The sequence below is a fragment of the Pelodiscus sinensis genome, chromosome 4 (genome assembly GCF_049634645.1).
Source record: "Pelodiscus sinensis isolate JC-2024 chromosome 4, ASM4963464v1, whole genome shotgun sequence".
Classification (NCBI taxonomy): domain Eukaryota; kingdom Metazoa; phylum Chordata; order Testudines; family Trionychidae; genus Pelodiscus; species Pelodiscus sinensis.
In genome coordinates this window covers 40,142,661-40,163,273 of record NC_134714.1, presented here as the reverse complement: position 1 = coordinate 40,163,273, position 20,613 = coordinate 40,142,661, and the positions used below count along the sequence as shown (strand labels likewise).

Sequence of the window (20,613 nt, the reverse complement as noted above, 5' to 3'; positions counted from 1 at the left end):
GTTTATAGTCCAAGTCTCTTGTAGTTTTCTTGTTAAAATTCTTTTTTAGGTACAATATGATGCAGAAACCTTAACAAGATATACATAAACTAGAGAATATTTGCAGTGTATAGTACCCCCACTAGTAACATAACACATATCTTCTTGTATTACTTTTAGCAACTTTCACAGTATTAAAATATTTGCTAGATGTAGAGGATTTATGGCCACAGTGAAATCAAATGAGGTAAGAGGTGTTAGTGAGGTAAAGTGAAATGGATGGTTAATGGGGTAGTTGATTTGAACAAACAGTCCTCAAAAGAAGTGGATTTGTGTTGCTATATTGCATTTTGATCACACAATCACAGGGCTGGAAGAGACATGTAGAGGTCATCTAGTCCAGCCTTTTGCAACTAAGCCATCCATCCATACAGGTGTTTTGTCAATCTTGGTTTTAAAATACTCCAGTGAATGTATTTCACATTGTTCTTTGGAAACCTATTCCAGTGATTACCTACCCTGATAGTTAGAAAGTTTTCCCTAATATCTAACCTAAACCTCCCTTGCTACAGATTAAACTGACTACTTTTTGCCTGCTTAAATGAACATGGGGGAAGAATTGATCATTGTCCTCTTTTTAAGAGCCCGTAACATATTTGAAGACTGTTATTTGATCCCCTTCCCCCAGTCTTCTTTTCTCAAGAATAAACATGTTCAGTTTTTTTAACCTTTCATCAGATTTCTGGTTTTCTAAATCTTTTTATAAGTTTTATTGCTTTCTTGTGGGCTCTCTCCAATTTTTCCACATCTTTATTGGTGTGGCACCCAGAACTAGACACGATACTTAAGATCTCATCAGAGTCATGTAGAGGGCAAAAATAACCTCCTATGTCTTACATACATCACTCCAGTTAATTCACTACGGCATATTAACCTCAGATTGAATTTGTGATCACTATAATCACCAAATCCTTTTCAGCAGCACTACTGCCTCACCAGATATTCACCATTTTGTGGTTGTGTGTTTCAGTTTTCCTTCCTAAGTGTAATAATTTGCACTTGTGTGTATTTAACTTTATCTTGTGGATTTCAGGTCATTTTCCCCAATTTGTCAAGGTCATTTTGAATCCTAATACTGTCCTCTAAGATATTTACAACATCTCCAAGCTCAGTTTCACGATTTTTATAAACATTATCCAACTCATTAATAAAAATCGTGATTGGGCCAACAACAGATCCCTACCTGACCCTCTAGTTACAGCCTCTCAGTTTGACAGCAAACCGCTAATAACTACTCCCTGAATACAGTTTTTCAATCTATGTTGTACCCACCTTATAGTAATTGCATCTAAACCACATTTCCATAGTTCTTTTTATTAGGCTGTCAGGGTACGTCTACACTAGCCCCCTAATTCGAACTAGGGAGGCTAATGAGGGTGACCGAAATTGCTAGTGAAGCATGCTAAATATTCCATGCTTGATTAGCATATTCCCGACTGGTCGCCATTTTGGAAACTGACTAGCCCGAAGTAACTGCCTGAGTCTACATGCGGCAGAGAAGCACGATTCCGAGATAAACCCCTTAGTTTGAATTAATCTAATTCCATAGATCGCGCTTCTTATGATTTCTGATGGGAGTGATTATTTTATTTACATTTTGTAGCAAATGACTAGTGCTACTCTATTTAGGATTTTTCCATGTGATAGTTATTGCTCGGGCATCATGTTTATATGTTCAATATGTAACAGAAAGTATACACACGCAAAAATCATTTTTAAGTTAAAGTTCAGGTAGGGGAAGTAACACAGAAGTCAGCAAACTGGATGGCCTAGCATTCTGCAGATAATTCTTGACTGTATACTGAACAGTTTCAGTACAATAGATACCTGTTATAAGGATCAATTTAGATCACCTGCTCTTCTGAATGATTACCGTGTACATATACATAAAAATGAGCTTCCTCGAGTCATGCCTAAACGCAAATCTCCATCCTGCAAGGAGAGCATGAGTTCAGGTAGGCAGTTGAGTGCCATCAGAAACCTACTGCAGTTACAATTGGTTGTAATTGACATAGGAGCTCTGACATGAACTACATGCAGCCCAATGGGTACTCAGAAGAGTGCCTTTGAATATAGTAAAGAATTCTTCCTAGTCTGATCCTTGCAGCTGAAAACCCCAGTGATCACCATTACAAAATAAAGGCCAAGCACACCAGCACATGTGTGAACAACTTTAGGGTTTGGTCTCTAGAGAGCCAGAAGTGATCAGTGAAACCCAAGACACCCAAGACCAGATGCTGGTTTTCCTGGTGTTATTCTGTGATCCAGTGTGATACAATATATAAAACATTTAGAATTAGCTAATATACTAAAGAGGAAAGGTATTTGTAGTTTAGGCACTTATAGTGGGCTGTGTGAATTATCCGTACATAGAGAGAAGCCATTGATAATTCATTTACCCATACACCTCTAATTAGTATGAACATGCTGGAAGTGTATTTATAAGAATGGATGATAAACGTATGCTCAGCAGTAGTCACGCACCTACCGTCCACAACTGAAGGTAGAGATCTTGTTAGAGGTTAAGAATTGGACAGTTGCTCTCTATAAAGAGTCGTTATTTCTGAAATTGGACTAATGCATGCTCACAGCTCTGCAGTGTCTGTGCTCTCTGTGTTAGTTCAGGGTTATGAATGAAATGCCATACACATTTATTTACATTTACTGAGAGTATGATCCAGCAAGTATGCACAGGAGTAGGAGTCAGGGGACTTTAGTTCTGATTCTGTCAGGGTATGTCTGCACTACAGTGTTATTTCAAAATAGCTTATTTTGAAATAGTTTATTTTGAAATAGTTACTTTGAAATAGCTTATTTCGAAATAACACGTCTATACACAAAATGCACTTCGAAATAGCATTTTGCTATTTTGAAATAGCGCGTCCACACTGAGTGGACTCTGAATCGCAATTAAGGCTGGCCAGAACCAGTTCCGGCAGGGCACCAGGTCTGGACTTACTGTGTGGGGATGCTTCCTGAGGCTATATGAGGTCTGTGCTCAAAGGGACCCCCCTGGAAAGCCAGTTCTCAGATTTCCCTGCTTGCTTCTCTAACTTGATGTGGGACAACAAAGCATTTTGTCTCTGCATGCTCTGGTTGCCCTCACTCGGGACACCACAGCACTCTGCCACATGGATACAGAGCTGCCCCTGGGCACTCTGGTGCTTTTCTTGGACGCGTTGCTGTGAGCCTGGCTGCACTTTCTGCAGGCTGCCATCCGGGAGGTCCATCAGGGGGCTGTCAGTATCCAGGAGGCCCTGCGGGAGAGCTTCCACCCTGAGGAGCACTAAGAGCCTCCCTGGTCTGCCCCATTGGGGGCTTGTGCCTTATTCCTCCCTCACGTCCTTCTACTTCCCCTTCCCTAACCCCCTTTCCTGATGTCAAATAAAATACACGTATTTTCATGAACACAAACTCTCTTTATTTAACAAAACTGGGGCGGAGGGGAATGAAACTCTGGTGAGACTGGGGAAAGGAGGTGGGAGAGGGGAGAAGAGAGGGTGGGAGAGGGGAGGGGAAAACCTGGGTGGAGGGAGCTGGAAGGGGGAAGCAATGGGAAGAAGGGGGAGGGGAAGCTCAGGGCTCAGGGTTGGGGGTCTCGCCGGACCAACTTGATTGCCATGCAGACCTGCTCCTGGGTTCGCATGTGGCCTTTGGTGGCCAGGCTGGAAGCTATCCTGCCATAGATGGCTGTGTTCCTCCATCTAGTGCGGAGATCATGAACATTGGGGGCATCCCCCCCAAACCTGAATAAGGTCCGTGATCTTTGCTCACCTGGACCAGGAAGGTACCCGCCTTCTCCAGGACCTGGCAGGCTCCTGGGAGCTGGCAGACTGCTCCTGGGGAGCGGTGGAGGGCTGGCTGCCAGTGGCTTGCTGGCTCATGTTTTGGGGCCACTGGTCAGGGGCAGTGACTGCTGGCTTTGGCAGGCACCGTGGCCAGAGTCTACCCCTTTAAGTGCTCCGGGGAGTGGGGGAGGGATTGGAGTATTGGTTGAAGCTGGAGTGGTCACCAGGGCTCCCTGGGAAGGCTGGAGGCTCCCTATTTTGAAATAAGTGTCTACACAGTACTTATTTCAAAATAGCTATTTCGAATTTGGCGTTATTCCTCATAGAATGAGGTTTACCAAATTCGAAATAAGTGCTCTGCTATTTTGAATTTATTTTGAAATAGCGGTTTGGCTGTGTAGACACTAGTAAAGTTATTTCGAAATAGCGGTTTGGCTGTGTAGACATATCCTTACTGATTTGGTCTTGAGCAAGTCACTTTCTTTCTGTGTGCCGCAGTTACCCCATTTGTGAAATGGGGATAACACCATTTACCTTCATTTGTGTTACACCTTGAGCTCTCTAGAGAAAAACCCTATGGAAGGGAGAGGTTTATCATTTTTATTTCTACTTACTTACATAAAACAAAGAGCCTCAATGGAGTTGGGGCTTTGAAGCCAGACTCAGATGTGACCCAGTTTTGGTACCAAATGACCTAAGCAATATCCAACTGTACTTAATTCACTTTGAGATTATTTGATTTCAGGTGTTCCTGATAAAAAATAAATGATCTTGGAGACTCCCCTAGGTAAACAACAATCTGATCTATATTCACCTAGTCCACCTCTGTTTCCCATTGATATCTCATGCCTGCTGCTGTTCATGGAAACCAGTTGGCTGCATTTCTTATTGCAAAGTTCATTGTGATCTTTAGGAAAAATGCATTACAGAGTTGGGTGTAGCTCAGGAGTGGACACTAATTTTCAAGGGGGGGCCAATCCAAGAATTTTGGTAAGTGGTCAGCGGCCACATTTTTCTACAATATTAATGGAAGGGGTGTGGGGCCTGCCACAGCGTTTGGATACAGTAGAGAGCTTTTGGTAGTGGACTGTGGTGCAGGATCTGGGAGGGAGTTTGGGTGCAGAAGGGGGTTGTGACTTGGGACAGGGGGTTGAGGTGTGGAAAGGGGTGTCAGGTGTAGGCCCTGTCTGGGAGACCTTTACCATAGGCAGCTCCCGGCCAACAGCCTAGCGGGACCCTCGGGCAGGCTCCCTCGCTGCTGCAGCTGCACATGCTGCTCAAAGGGGCAACTTGTTGGGGCCAGCATGTGTGCCTTTGTGCAGTGCACACCTAGGGGGCAGAGGCATGTACGGGTATGTCTACACATCAGTGATATACCTCATGTCTTTTGAACGAGTCCACTATTCTGAAATATAGCGGATGTGCTATTTTGCCATCCCCATAAATCTTCCCGTACGAGGAATAAGGGATGGCTTGAAATGGCACTTGTTTTTGAAATTTGTAGACAGTACCAAATTTTGAAATAGCCTATTTTGAAATAGACTCAAAATAAGCTACGCAATTAGCGCAAACTGCATATCTTATTTCGAGTATATGGTGCTGTGTAGATGTACCCTCAGTATCCTCTCCTCACCTCAGCACCATCCTCGCAGCCTCCCGTTGGCCAGGAACAGGCCAACAGGAGCTGCAAAATCAGTGCTTGTGGGCATGTGTAGTACACAGAGAGGGGAACGGCAGGTCTCCTCAAGGGGCACACCGCACAGAAACTCATGCTGGCCCAGCAGCCAGCCATTCTGAACAGTGTATACAATTGCAGCAGCCAGGGATCCTGCCTGAGGGTCCTCCTGGGATGGGGTTGGCCATATCCAAATGTTTGGTAAAACAGATCCAGCTAGTGGGCTGAATTATGCCCCTCCTTGTGTAGCTTAGAGGTTGAGGAATTGGATTTCCTGCATATGTTGTTCCCAACTGTAATGGGGTCGACACACCAGCATGGTGCCCTCAGTTGGTTGACTTGGGGAATTAGCTTGATGATTCGTTGTGCGCCTTCCTCCCACTGGTATCTCCTTGTGCTGTTCTTTAACTACACTGGCTTCTTTAAGCACCACTCTGGTCTCTTTCTGCACCCCCTTCTGGGGGGTGTTGTTTACTCCTCTGCATACTCCACTCCAGGGTCCTCCCTATTCCCCGGGACCCACGTTCTTTCTCCCAGGGAACACTCAGTTCCCCTGCACCCCTCTTGCCCCAGTGACCCACTGCCAGTCTTCCTCTAGCCCCTGCCTCTGAGGCAGACTGCAGTCTGTACCGGCCACTCATCTCTGGCAAAGGGTGTGTGGACATGCTGCCCCTGCCTACCAGGCTGCCTCTCTCAGCCCTGACTACCGTGGCTGCCTCTCTCAGCCCCTAGTATCTTCAGGTCTTGTAGCCTGGGGCTTGCTTGGTCAAAGCCTTCCCAGCCCTATTCTATCTCCAGGAAGCCTCTCGCTTCCCTGACAGTCAGGTCCCTACTGCTGTCTACTCCTCCCTCCAGGAGTCCCTCTTTATAGCCCCCAGCTGGGCCCTCATTAACAGAGCTGCTCAGCTGGGGCTCCACTCTAGCCCTCACTCAGGGAGGGGAGTTTTCCCTAAAGGGCCAGTGCAGGGCAAATGCCCTGTCACAAGTACCTTACGACAAATTCACTCTGTGGTTGAAGAGAGCATCTCCCGTTTGACATTTAGGGCTATATTTTCTAAAGCGCTGGGGTGCTGAGCTCTTTAAAAAACCTGAAAGCGGACAAGTCTGAGAATCTGGACCTTAGCTTCTCTCGATCTCGTCTTTGGATGTGAAAGGATCCTAATAGAACCTCTCTTCCAGTGGGTCTGGCCCACGAAAGCTCATCATCTAATAAACCATCTTGTTAGTCTTTAAAGTGCTACATAGTCCTGTATTTTGTTTCTCTTCCTCTTGGCATTAGCTCTGGATCACCAAGTTTCTGAATTAGTGTCTTTTTGAAATGGTAGGTCATTACTTGGTGTTGCTTAGGTTTGTGGTAATAAAAATAATCTCACATGCTCTTGATAAATTCTGTAGCTGTCTTTATTGCAAATGCTGGTTGTCTTGATTTGGATACTATTACCTGGAACACACTTTAGCAGGATGTGTATAGTAGGCTGTCATCAGTGATTTATTTCTTCCTAAAACGAAGCAGCATTTATCTGTTTGTGGTTCCCTTGTTAATACTGCATGGATACACAAAGGTGTTGTGAATAGCATACATGTTAATTTAAAAGGATCTCTGAAAGTATTAGTGCTGGTGTAGAAGCCATAATCATCTGAATGGCAAACTTTTTTGAAATTTTTGTTTTATTTATCATCTTCTTTTCCTGAAAGATAATAGTGCTGTGTTAATGGGAGGTGAATAGGGTGGGTATATTTTGTGTCCAAGAAAGCTGTGCTGCTTTCACATCCCCTTCAATCAGGAAAGGCATCCAGCAATTCAGAGTCATTGTTCCATTGAAAGGTATATGCTATTCTCTGGGAGGAAGAGTTCTTGTGCGTATGGTGGAAGGAGGTGTAATTCCCATCTTTAATCAGATGTGGAATTAATTCTAATTTTAGCAAGGCTCACTACACTGTTTGTCACAATGCATAAATGTTTTTGGAGACAATGCTAAGTTTTTCTCTTCAACCTCTGCTCTGTGTTATTTCAATTTAGATGTCATCACTTTGGCTGATGACATGCTTGTTTTGGGGTATTTCCCTGTCTGCAGCCATTACAGCATTACCCCACCTGGTAAAAACCTTACTGAACTAACACCTCCCTCCTTGTTTTTCATTTTGCAGCTGGTGCCACATACATCTTTGGGAAAAGTGGAGGCCTCATCTTGTACACCTGGCCAGCAAACGACAGACCTAGCACAAGGACAGACCGTCTTGCTGTAGGCTTCAGCACGACTGTGAAGGATGGCATCCTGGTTCGTATTGACAGTGCTCCCGGGCTCGGCGACTTCCTTCAACTTCACATAGTGAGTACATGCCCATGTCTATGCCCGACTTGGGTTTCCATTATGCATGCATCAGTAATGCGGGTATATGTGATGGGTGTTCCTAAAGAGTTTAAGCTGGGTGTTGCTTAGCAAAAGAAAGGCACAATCATTAGATGTATAATTAATGGGATCACTCACCAAATCAAGGAGGTAATGCTTCCTCTTGACTCAAAGCTGGTTAGACTACCTCTGGGGTGGTATATTTTTTAGATTTGGGCATTATGCTATAGATATACCATACAGAGGAAATTAAGAGAGTTCAGAAAAGAATAAACAGAATGAAAAGGAAATGGGAAGCAATGGACTTAGATAATGAATCAAAGGACTTTTACTACTGTAAAACAGCATGTGTCATGTTGATTCTTCACTTTCTGAGTCATTAGCACATGCTGAATTAGCCAAATAAACCGGAGTGTCTGGGTATGTTAAGTGTGATACACTGGTTCCCAGAGAAGTTTGTGGCAGAACTCCTATGTTATTCAGTGGAAGTGTGTTTTACACTTATATTAGGATTATTTTTGTCAGTGTTAACTCACCCTGCCCTATGCAAAAGCCTGGAAATGATGGAGAGTATGGGTCTCTTTACCTCATACTCTTGTCTTATTAAACATTAGAAGATATATTGTCCTCACTGGGTAGCAACAGAAGGAACTTAAATGCTAGGCCAGATTCTCAGCTGATGTCAATGAGCACAAGTCCATCCACATCAGTGGAGCAATGCTGTTCCTCACTTGCTGAGAAGCTAGCTCAGGGGATTTGATTTGCGATAATAAAAATGTGATTTCAGAAGCCAAAAGAAATTTGAATAATGTGACTGGGAAGGACATAGGCCCAACTTCTGATAGAGCTGTTAGAATCAGAAGAAAATCACTGTAAAACTTTAAGATGAAGGTAGATGAGGGAGCAATTGGAATCCTGTCAGACAAAGGAAGGGTAGACTGAATAGGAGCTTTCCAGCATTTTCATGTAATAGGTTTGCAGACTAAGGAGTTGGGAGCACCACTCTATCCCCGCCATCTCCTATTCAGCAGTTTTTGCTCTAACTCACAACAGGGATTTGGTTGTATGTAACACTGAGAATGGGATTTGAAGCTGTTCAAGCTTGATGGCAGTTTAGAGAGAGCTGAATAGGAGGTTTGCTTCAGCCTAGTATAAAGGGACCAATATTAGAAAGTGTTGTGCATCTTAAATTGCCATTGGCTATAAAGGGAGTTGAGGATGTTCATTTTCTCATAGGAGGCATGCAGGGTTGTCTCAGGGCAGGAGTTGGAACCTAAAGTGCTACCCACCAATACTCTATTAGTAAAAGTGATTGTGAGCACTGAACATGGAAACATGGATCCCCTCAACCCTAACAATACAGTGAGCCTGTGAAATGGATATAAACAAACTTGAGGCAAAATGCCAAATGTACAATGAGAACATAATTAGCCAAATGTAAAAGGAGATAGATATTTTCAATGATAATTTTGGGGGGTTCTCTTTACTTTAGGATTATTTGTTTAGAAAGCAAACCAGATTATGCAATCTAATGTTCATAAATTATTGAAACGTTTGTAAGGAGAATGATTGTAATATTAATTAACACTGACGTAGTCTCCAACAAGTATTTTCTTTTGTCTGGTAAATATTTAGGGGGTATATTTCCAGAGCTAAAATCCAACCATGATTAAGATAAAGCCTGTAACATGAGTTGTCATGCCACAGTGATTAGATGCGTTCATTTGCTGTCCTCTGCAGATACTAGAGAGATTATTATGTTTGATTATCATAGCACCTAGGAGACCTGGTCATGGGTCAGGAACCCATTGTGCTAGGTGCTGTAGAAACACAGAGCAAAATTATGGCAACTTACTATTATATCTCCTCATCATAGAAGAAACAAAAGGCTGGCAGCATATACTTGGAAGCCAGAGCAGCTGTCTGCTTCCATTTCACTAGACACTAACATTGGTAAGGAAATGTGCTTAGTATGGCATTTCTTTGTGATCAGTTTGGCTACAATGAGGTTTCCAGTTAAAATTATGTGATCATCACTTGTAATTTCTACCTTACTTTTCATGTTTATCATCTACCTCTTAATTGTGTCAAAAGTAATCAATCTACTTGAACTCTTATGTGTTTGATTTTGCTGGGGTTATTGAAGTAAATAAGATCTTTCTGAGATAAGTGAATCCGTTAATTAAGAATGATTTACTTCCAGGATATTTTTCTAATTAGTTTTTTCTCTTTCGCTAGTAATATGTATAGCTTGTTCTTTGTGCACCAAATGGTTTTGATTACTCTGTTCTCTGTGAGGACTGGGAACTTTTGGCTAGTTTTGGACACTTTGACTTTTGTATAACTGAAGTTATTAACTATGATTGATGTTAACAATAAAAATGCCGCAGGTGTTGTTTCCGTGTAGTTGGCCCAAATGTGCCTTAGCATACTCACAAGTAACACACATGAAGTTTTAATGTCTCTTGTATTTTGTTCATTATGGAGTAAGAACATTAGTACAAGCCATTCCAGGTGTGCAGAGGGGCACTGCTATTCTCGTCTCCTGATATGTACCTCTGCTCCGTAATATAATAAGGCTGTGTCTACACTGCACCCGCTTTCCGGAAAAGGGATGCAGATGAGACAAGTCAGAATTGCAAATGAAGCGGGGGATTTAAATATCCCCCGCTTCATTTGTATAAGCATGGCTGCCGCTTTTTTCCGGCTCAGGGCTTTGCCGGAAAAAAGCGCCAGTCTAGACGGGATCTTTCGGAAAATAAAGCCTTTTCCAAAAGGTCCTTTATTCCTGATTTTAAGAGGAATAAGGGACCTTTCGGAAAAGGCTTTATTTTCCGAAAGATCCCGTCTAGACTGGCGCTTTTTTCCAGCAAAGCCCCAAGCCGGAAAAAAGCAGCAGCCATGTTTATACAAATGAAGCGGGGGATATTTAAATCCCCCGCTTCATTTGCAATTCCGACTTGTCTCATCTGCATCCCTTTTCTGGAAAAGGGATGCAGTGTAGACACAGCCTAAATGTATAACTGTATTTTGATGCTGTGGGCTCCTAGTGCCTCCCTCAGTTCCCCATGGATCCCCTGACCTCTGTTGGCCCTCCCAACCCTTCACAACTCCCCAAGGCTTCCCATTACCCCCAAGATTCAGTGCTTCCCCCCCATTGCCCCAAGCACCCTTCTGCAGTCTTGCATCCAAGGCTCACCCTGCTTTCTGGCCTCTTAATCAGCCCTGCTGAAGCCCTGCCACGCTATGCTGAGCCCAGAGCCAGATCCCCAAGGGGACTAAAGCTCAGAGCACCACAGTTGAAGGTGGAGGAGGGAGGGCTGATGCATGGAGCTTGCCACTAGATCCCCATAGTTGACGTTCGGGGTGGGCAGGGCTGAAGCCCATGTCCGAGTCAGAGGAGGGAGTGGAAGTCTAGGGTTGCCAACTCTGACGAGGGATGTTAAATAGCATTTTTTCAGCTAATTGAGTAGTCGATGGAATTTCCATCCACTACTTGATTAGTCAATAAGGAGGAAAACTGCAGAGCTGCAGCCGGGTTAGCTCCTGGCCCCAGGAGCTAACCTTGCTGCAACTCTACCTTTTAAATGAATTAAAACCCACCAGGTTCTTAATGCATTTAAAAGGCAGAGGTACAGTGCCTGGGACCAGGCATGAGCTGGGAATCAGCTGTCCTGGCCTGTACCCGGTCCCCCCACTACGCCTCTGCCTCCCCTGCAGAGACGGTGCTGGGGAGGAACTGGCTTTTAAGCCGGCTCCCCCCCAGCATTGGTTCCTACTCCCCCCACCCCTGCCTTGCTGCCTTTCTCTGATAGAGGCAGTGGGGGGGGGGGAGGGAATGAGCGAGTTGAGTCACTACTCGACTAGTTGTTTACATCCCTAACTCTGACTGAAGCTATTCCAGGAGATTCCTCCCCCCTCACTCCAAATGCCGTAATGTCATTTTTGTCAAATATCCTATTTAAAAGCTCCAGAGTTGTTTCAGCAGTCACTGGAAGATTGATGCTAATTCTGGGTGACTCCAGGCCAATCTTGGAGGATTGACAACCCTAGTGAGGCCCTCCCCTGAAGCCTTTGCACACTGCAGGGATGCTGCACCGTTGCTTTGCCCTTTCCCCCATGTCTGCCCTGGAGGCTTTTCTGGTCACAGTAACCATCCCCCTCCCTTACAGATGCAGCCATGTTGGCCACACTTGTGAAATGCTGCTAAAGTTCACCTGCATTTTGAGTTCAAAAGTTGTCAGTTCCTTCTCTTGCTCCACCAGACTGCTTTGGATTTCTGACTGGTGGTGAGAAGAGTAGATGGCAACCATTTTGGTGATTAGTGAGTACCATATTTAGGCTCAGTGACAACTAAGATCATGAACAAGAGGACACCTGACTTTCAAACTGTGAACTATGGATAACAAATGACAGATACCATTTTAGAAATTTCCTTTATGCTAGTGGACATTTTTTGTAATCTTTTTCTCCTGAACCCAGGGCATGCAAACAGCAAGAAGTTGCAGAGCATTTATTATCCTGAGTTCCTTTCAGTATACTAGAGGGGTGTGTGTATGGTGTAAGTTATCCTAATAATTGTGTCAGTATGTAATTTACAATGAATCTGCTTGGATTAATTTTTTCATTATGAACCTTTTAGACACTTTGGAGATTTGTATGTCAATACATCTGTTTCCTATGACCAGAATTTATAACCTCTGTAATCCTTTTCTGCCTGATTTCAGTGAGACATAAACTACCAGTCCATGTGTCATGCAGAACCAAGTGGTGTATGAAGTAGTGATGTTAAATAGCAGTTAGTAAGCTGATCGAGTAGTCGATGGAATTTCCATCGACTACTCAATTAGTCAAAAAGGGATTCACTGTGCCTCTGCTTTTTAAATGTAATAAAAGCTTGTTGGACACACCATTTGGGATCCAGCATGAGCTGGGACTGCTCAATCCCAACTTATGCTGGGTCCCACATTGCACCTCTGCCTCCCCTGTTTCTCCCCTCCCCCTCGTGGAGACGGTGCTGGGGGGAGCCGGCTTTTAAGCCACCTGCCTCCCAGCACTTGCTCCTGCTCCCCCCCATTTTGCTGCCTCTGATACAGAAGCAGCAAAGGGGAGGGGGAGCAACTAGTTGAGTAGAGACTCAACTAGTCGCTAACATCCTTAGTATGTCCCTAGTATGAAGCATGAGGTGTTTATACAAATAACATTCCATGTGCCACTTGGAGGTAAAGTATTATAATGAGGTGTTTTCTGTCATAATGAGGGCGATCTGGTATGGATGTGCAGGTGGTGCTCTGAGGAATCCCTTGTAACAGTAGAGTTCTAGAACATTGCAGGCTTGAGTTATGATGTTTCCACATGTCCATTTACCTTAGTCTGCCCCGCTGCCTTTTCCTACTTCATACCATGCAGAATAGCTCACAGAGAGTGAATAGAAGGGAACAGGATAGCTTCCTGGGTTATGATAGTTATCCTTAGAGTTACATCACTCACCCTGTGCCCTCAGGCAAAACCCTTAATGACTTGAAGAGCAACACTACCTGAAAGAGGTCAACGGGAGTTGAGAGATCAGTACCACTCATTGTCCATGCATAGCTAAAGACTTCAGGGTTTGGCCTAGAATTATTCTGGATCTCAAGAACGAACAATGAGGAACGTAAGAAAAAGGCAACCTTCTCTGGCTTGCAGGTGACATGGATAAATGGGGCCGAGAGGGAGAGAATAGGGCCGAAGTGTGTCCATTGAGTCAGACTTAGTTTTCCTCTATTTTCGGTATATTAGTGTTTGCAAAAAAATGTCCCTATCCTAATTTCTTCTAAGTAACAGAGACCTGTTTGGGTTTCCTGGACTTAGGAGCTTTAACAGCTCATTAATCACTGGTGTGGAGAGAGCCTGCCAGGGAGACTCTGGGCAGCTTCCAGCCTAGACATGCAATCTCAGCAAAGATATGAGACTTGGGGATGAGAGAGGGAGTGCTGAAGAAGTGAAGTGGTGAAGTAAGTGTTTTTTAAGATCTATGCAGAGGCGGGATATTGAAGCCATGGTGTTATACCATAGTGATGATAATATTTCACATTTTGCAGTTATTTACAGTTTGTGCATGCAAAGTTACTTCAGACATGAAATACTTTGGGCTTCCTCATTCTTGCATCAGCTGAAATTTTATCCCAGACTTATGCATTTGCTTATTTCCAGTGTTGAACCATGTCTTGCACAGAGGACCCAATTCAGAGAACAAAAGTGGGTGTGATTTATTTCTGCTGAAACCCTTTTGTTAGATGCTTTTTCTGCAGCTCTTTATCCCTCCAGGAACTCGGTGTGTACATTTAACCCTTTCACGCCTCTCCCTGCAACTACATCTACACTCTGAATTAGATGTGTGACTGCCAGCTCACAAAAAGCCACTTGAGATAGCTTTCATCGAACTGGTGTGCTAGAAATAGTAGGGTAGCCATGGCACTATAGACAGCAGTTAGTGAAAGTACGGGCTAGCCTTTAAGAGTACGTTATGCATAGGGTTCAGATGGATTTATACTTGGCACAGCTTCTGCTTGCCCATTTCCCATGCTATCCCCACACTATTATTTTTAGCATGCCAGCTTGATGAGAGCTAGTCATAAGTATGTCTGTGCAAGATGGGAATCACTCCTAACATCAGGTGTAGCTATAGTCTTATGCTCAGAATTGGCATGCAATTCTGGTTTCAGTTATAATAACTAATATACATTCAGATAACCCCACTGAAGTGAATTCTGATTTCATTAACTCTGGTGTGAATCCAAAGTAACTCCATTTTTAATAGAGCTTTTCTGAATTTATACCAATTTAACTGAGAACAAATTTTGGCCCATTGAATTCAATGCAGGTCACTCCAGATATATACAATTGTGTCAGAATAGATATGTAACAGGGAATGAAGATTACGTATCAGTAGGTATGAGATTAAAGGAGACTGAGTAGTTGTAATGTACATTCTGGGAGGGGAAGAAAATGGTGCGTTACACGAGTTTTGACCCTGACTTGCTTCTGGCTTGGTTTCCCTGTGTCTGTGGCATATATGGGATGCTGGCATCCCTAAGAAAGAAGGAAATGCCTGATAAATAAGGTCAGTAACTGTTCCAGAAACTAAGTACAACTGTTGGTAGCCAAAGAAGAGGACTCCAGCTGGCGCACAGCTAGCGTAGGTAATGTCTTTCTCACTTCTCTTATTGCCATAGTTGAGGACCGTGATTATCTATCCAAAAGCATAACAGGCATTTAATCAGGAAAGCCATAATCCTTTTACCATTGCTCAGTGTCACATTGTGTGGTGCATTCTGCCAGGCTGAATTTCTTCACATTGTTACTTCATATACAATACACTTGGCTTCTTTATTGCTCCTTTAACTCAGTGAGCCAGATTCATCATTGGAATAACTCCATTAAAGTCAGTGGAATTATATAAGGTATAAATTAGGCCTAGTGGGCACTGTAGTATTTTATAATCTGTCAATAAAAAGACAATCCTCCCTGAATCCAGAAGCCTATATTCAACTAGATTAAAGCCACAGAAAACAAGTGCATTCTAAACCTGCCTTTAAAATGGAGATAGTACTTCACATTCTTCTCAGATTGAATGGGAACAGAGTTCCAGATGTGAGGGACACTGCAACTAAAAGCTCACCATCTAAAGGTTTTAGATTTGTTTCTAGAGGACATCTGAAGGCTCCTGTCTCTAAATAGCAGAGCCAGGATTGGTACGTAAAGGGAATGTAGGTCACTGAGATACATAGAATGATGCTGGAAAAGAGTGTTAAGCAGTTAGAAAGCCATATTTTATGTAATACAGCCGTTAATTGGAACAGGCCAGTATTTCTGGAAAGGGAGCTTGAACATATCTGTTAGTGTCCAAGGAGATAAAGTAACCACAAGACATGAAAATATGAAGGACAAAAGATAAACCTGCTGTGCTTGATAAACAGTGACAAAGTGAAATGACAGAGGGAGAGAGATTCAGAATCATCCTTATGTCCCTGAGAGACTTTGTTACTGTTGGGGTGAAGAGATCCTAAGCTAATGTTAAGTGTCGTATCACCCTTTGTTCAGAGAGCTGTGATGGCTCAGGATCGGCTACTTAACGTTCTCAGAGACATAGCCAAACTGCATATAGACTTCTTGGGTCTGAAAAAATGTTTGGCGTTTGGACATTCATGGTGCATCTGCTCTTCAGGGGAAGATGGAATAACAGGAAAACAAAAAGTAACTTGTAAAGAAAAAGTTGATCCTATATCTTTGAAACAAAGTTTTTTGAGTTTGGAGAGATAATTAAAGGTCAGTTTTTAATTTCTCTGAACCAGTTCACCACAGAAATAGTTCATTTATTTTTCTCTACCAGCTTTTTTTATAGCAAAATAATGATATTAAATCTCGGTAGTAAGAGAGTAGGAGATGAGTGCTAAAGCTTTGAAGTTTAGGATGAAGATGCTTCCAGCACCATTGTGACTGTTTATATCTAGCATCACTTGGTATTATGCCTCATCAAATTTTCTCATTGACCCTCTGAGCCACAATCCCTGCTTTGTTGCTAGTGGTTACACCAGGTGTATAGCTCAGTGCAGCAGTGCAAGAAATAACTCATTGACTCCCTGTAGCTAAAGATGATGGATTTTAGATCCCCGGCTGCATTTGGCCATCACAGAGACTCAGAGCAATGATATGGGAATTCATTAACCACCCACTGAACAGCATCATATCCTCAGATCCTGGCACCGCTGCCGTTGAAGCTGGTGAATACTACCTTGATAGATGGCAGAAGAAACCGTGGGGCTGTTTTAATGGCACAACAGAAGTAGCACCACTTTGTGGATCTGTCCAGCATCCTGATGTGGCTGCAGGTCTCCCTGATAGCTAGGGAGAGAAGTCTTTGTTCCTTGGGTCCACTGGGTGCTCCTACAGTTTTAATCCTCTTTTGGGTGATAGGGTGCTAGAGGCTTAGCCCTAAATATTCCCAAGCAAAAGGGAAATTTAGCTCACTACAGGATCATTCCCAGTCTTCTAAATAGTTCCTTGAGCTTCAGTCAGTTGAGCATCGGGGTATTTCTACACTACAGCGTTATTTCAAAATATCTAAGTTCGAAATAGTTATTTCAAAATATCTTATTGTGAAATAATGCATCTACACACAAAATGCATTTCAAAATAGCTTTTTGCTATTTTGAAATAGTGTGTTCATACTAATTGAACACTGAATCGCATTTAAGGCCAGCCAGAACTAGTTCCGGCAGGACATCTGGTCAGCAGTTACCTTGTGGCAAGGGTGGCCAGCAGGGCACCCTGGGAATGGCTGGAGGCCCCCTATTTCGAAATAAGTGTCTACACAGTGCTTATTTCGAAATAGCAATTTCGAATTTGGCACTATTCCTCATGGCATGAGGTTTACCAATTTCAAAATAAGCCCTCCGCTATTTCGAATTAATTTCGAATTAGCTGTTGGCTTGTGTAGACGCTAGGAAAGTTATTTTGAAACAACGGCTGTTATTTTGAAATAACTTTGCTGTGTAGACATACCCTCGGTCTCCCTTGGGGGCGAAGATCTTTTCTCTTCTAGTGGTTGCCCTGGCTAACAGGCATGTTTCACCACCAGCAAAGCTCCCTTCACTGAGACGCAGAGCTCCGACTTGCTTCTCACAAGTCTGCCTTGAACTGAGCCAGGTTCACTCATGTTATTCCCACTCCAGGCGTGGCATTGGCTATGGGATGGCTAGCTGGGCCCATACGCTTTTTTTAACTCCTTCTCTGCTGATGTGGGGTTTCTCTGCTCCATCACAGCTTTGTTAGCATCACTGGGAACATTGTGGTTGAACCAATAACTTGTTAAACTGGTGTTACACATCTGGGAGCAATTTTGGGACTTCAGATCTCAAAGAGTGTGTCTACACAGCAGCATTATTTCAGACTAATTGACATTATTCTGAAAGAACAAAGAGCATGTCTACATTGCAAGCCATTATTTTGAAAGGGCAGTTGAAGGAAGAGTGTTCTTCCTTCAACTTTCTGTTGTGTAGACAGTGCCAAAAGCCGAGTTAAGCCATTTCAACTTAAGCTACGCAATTGACGTAGCTCAAGTGGTGTAGCTTATTTTGACTTTAGTCCTGCTGTGTAAATGTACCCAAGGTGAATTAGTTGTATGGGAGAGATGAAAATGAAGGGGAAAAAATTGATATATTAGTGCAAAGTACTATGAGTAATGTTGTGTAATATGCCCCAAATGCATTAGAGGTTAAACAAACCTCCTCTACTTGTTTAATGGCAAAGAGAGAGGGATTTTTAAACAGCTTTTTCAAGGAAACTTAACTGTTCCAGCCAGTTCCTTGTAGGGAACAAGATTTGCAATCCTGGGTTAGAACGAGGCTCTGTCTAGTTTAGTATCCTGCCTCTGGCAAGGCCATAATGTACCTGTGTGGTTATGCAATGAATGATATAAATTCACTCCTACAGTTTGAAATGTGAGGCTTGCTTATCGTTATTCTTATCTCAAATTCTAGTTGAGCTTTAACTGTTATAATTTGCCATTAAGTTATCTAGGCCTCTTTCAAATCCAGTGACAATATTTATCCCAAAGACCCCTGATGACATGAAGTCCAGATGTTGATTATATACTGAGCACAGAAATAAAGAGTCTTTGTTGATTAACATTTATTTTCATTTATTTTCTGGTAGTCTAGACTATGGCTACTGTTTCTGCATATCACAGCTCATGTTGTATTGCATTCTTCCCCTCCGTATTTTTAAACACCAAAAACTAATTAGGGTTCTCATGATTGGCATATGTTGTCTTTTACTGTCTTTTTTTGTTGTGATTTTTTTTTTTTTTTAGTATGGCCACATGCTCTAGTAGTGAATATGAGGAATAAACAAACTGGATAAGATAAAATGAAAAATATAATTTGTTTTCAAGTTCTGAAAAGTTGGAATTGCTGGTCATATTTTTTTAAAATTTTTCTGGGAAAGTACTAAAATGACATAGGGTTACCTGAAGTGAAGAGAGCTTGTTCTCAAGAGATTTCACAGACTCAGAGATGTATCTGCAATTGTGGGAATTTATCCCAATTAAAATGCTAATGGTTCACCCATCACAAGTAGAGATTCTGGTGTACTTATCTCCCCCTTTACAAGAAACACATACCAAACGATAAGCGTGGTAATATTAAAACTCTCTCGTGCGCGCTCTCTCCCACACCCACACTGCACAAATTAATAGTAACTTACACCTGCATCTAATAAAATCTCATTTCTCATATTTCTACCACCTTCTGTACTGCAATATCCAAAAATCAAATTCACAGCTTTGCTGCTAATGGAGGACAGTAGGGTGCAATAATAATTCATTGGTTCCTCAAATGGAGGCCACCACTCAGAGGAAATTAAAGTAGGGCAATTATCAGTTTAATTTACCCTGGCTTGATATCTGATGTGACTGTCTTTGTGTTGTTTTTTACAGTGTCAGGCTAAATAAAGTAAAGTTGATTGGCTCTGTAAGCAAATAGGATAAGTATTTTAAACAGTAATGTAATGTTAAAATTAAGAGAAAATAAATTTGATCAAGAAAAAATAATAGCAATATCATATTTAAATGATGTTTTTCATCCCAAAGGTTCTCAAAACACTTTTCATACTCCAGATCACTTCCACTGAAAACAGACATCTCTGTGGTGAAACTGCTTAGCAACACAAAAGTATTACAAGTAGTTTAGGGCAAGAAATGAACAAATTTAAAAATGTTATTTAAGTTAATGTGAAAATATTATACAATATACAGTATTACTATTACACCCACATGAAACTACAGAGGGAATTTTAAATAGGCAATGTGTAATTAGTTTCCTGAACTGCAAGTTGGCTGGGTTGCTCACACATGTATTCGTGCAAATGTACCTATGAAATCTTGAATGACCCAAGTGTGCAAGAGCTCTGATTTTTCTGTCATTGACAAAGAGACAAGCCCCAAAATAATTGTAATATATGAAATATAAAAATATACCACTTTAAAAGTATTATATAATTACTCCTCACAGCACATACATGAAATTTAGGTATGAATTTTACACATGGGCTACGTCTACACTGGCCACAATTTCCGGAAAAGCCATGCAAATCAGATAAGTCAGGATAGGGAAATCCGCGGGGGATTTAAATATCCCCCGCGGATTTAAATAAACATGTCCGCCGCTTTTTTTCCGGCTTGGGGAAAAGCCGGAAAAAAAGCGTCTACTTCAAAGTAGGAATAAGAGATCCTCCGGAAAAGGGCTTTATTCTGGAGGATCGCGCCAGTCTAAACGCTTTTTTTCCGGCTTTTCCCCAAGCCGGAAAAAAAGCGGCGGACATGTTTATTTAAATTCGCGGGGGATATTTAAATCCCCTGTGGATTTCCCTATCCTGACTTACCTGATTTGCATGGCTTTTCCGGAAATTGTGGCCAGTGTAGACATAGCCATGGTGAAACTGAGGAAGAGAGGCCCAAGTCCACAGAGAGAACCAATGTTAGAACTAACACTGGACCTTGAGTTTCCTTATACTTATTTCTGTGCTCAAATCACCTCTCAGGAACATCATTGGCAAGATGCTTTCTTTCTTCATATTGGGAAAGGGTTGAATATTGACTTATAGTTAAGGACTGTATCTATTAGAAAACTGTAATGTCCATGCCATTTCCTGGTGCACTGTGAATTATCTTCAGAGAGCTTTCATTCAGGCCCCTGACCTTGCTTAGCTTGTGAGATCTGTT

At 42.5% G+C, this 20,613-nt stretch overlaps 1 protein-coding gene across 12 annotated transcripts in view; it reads left to right on the top strand.

Moving 5' to 3' along the window:
* NRXN3 (neurexin 3) overlaps nt 1-20,613 on the top strand; it is a 1,564,511-nt gene that overhangs the window by 1,153,520 nt on the left and 390,378 nt on the right. For all 12 annotated transcript variants that reach the window (XR_012903352.1, XM_075926779.1, XM_075926774.1 and 9 more), the window contains one exon: nt 7,651-7,832. Coding sequence is in view for 11 of the 12 variants with exons in the window: in XM_075926779.1 (XP_075782894.1) it covers nt 7,651-7,832 (182 nt within the window). In the remaining variant the exon portion in view is untranslated. The remainder of the gene's footprint in view (nt 1-7,650; nt 7,833-20,613) is intronic.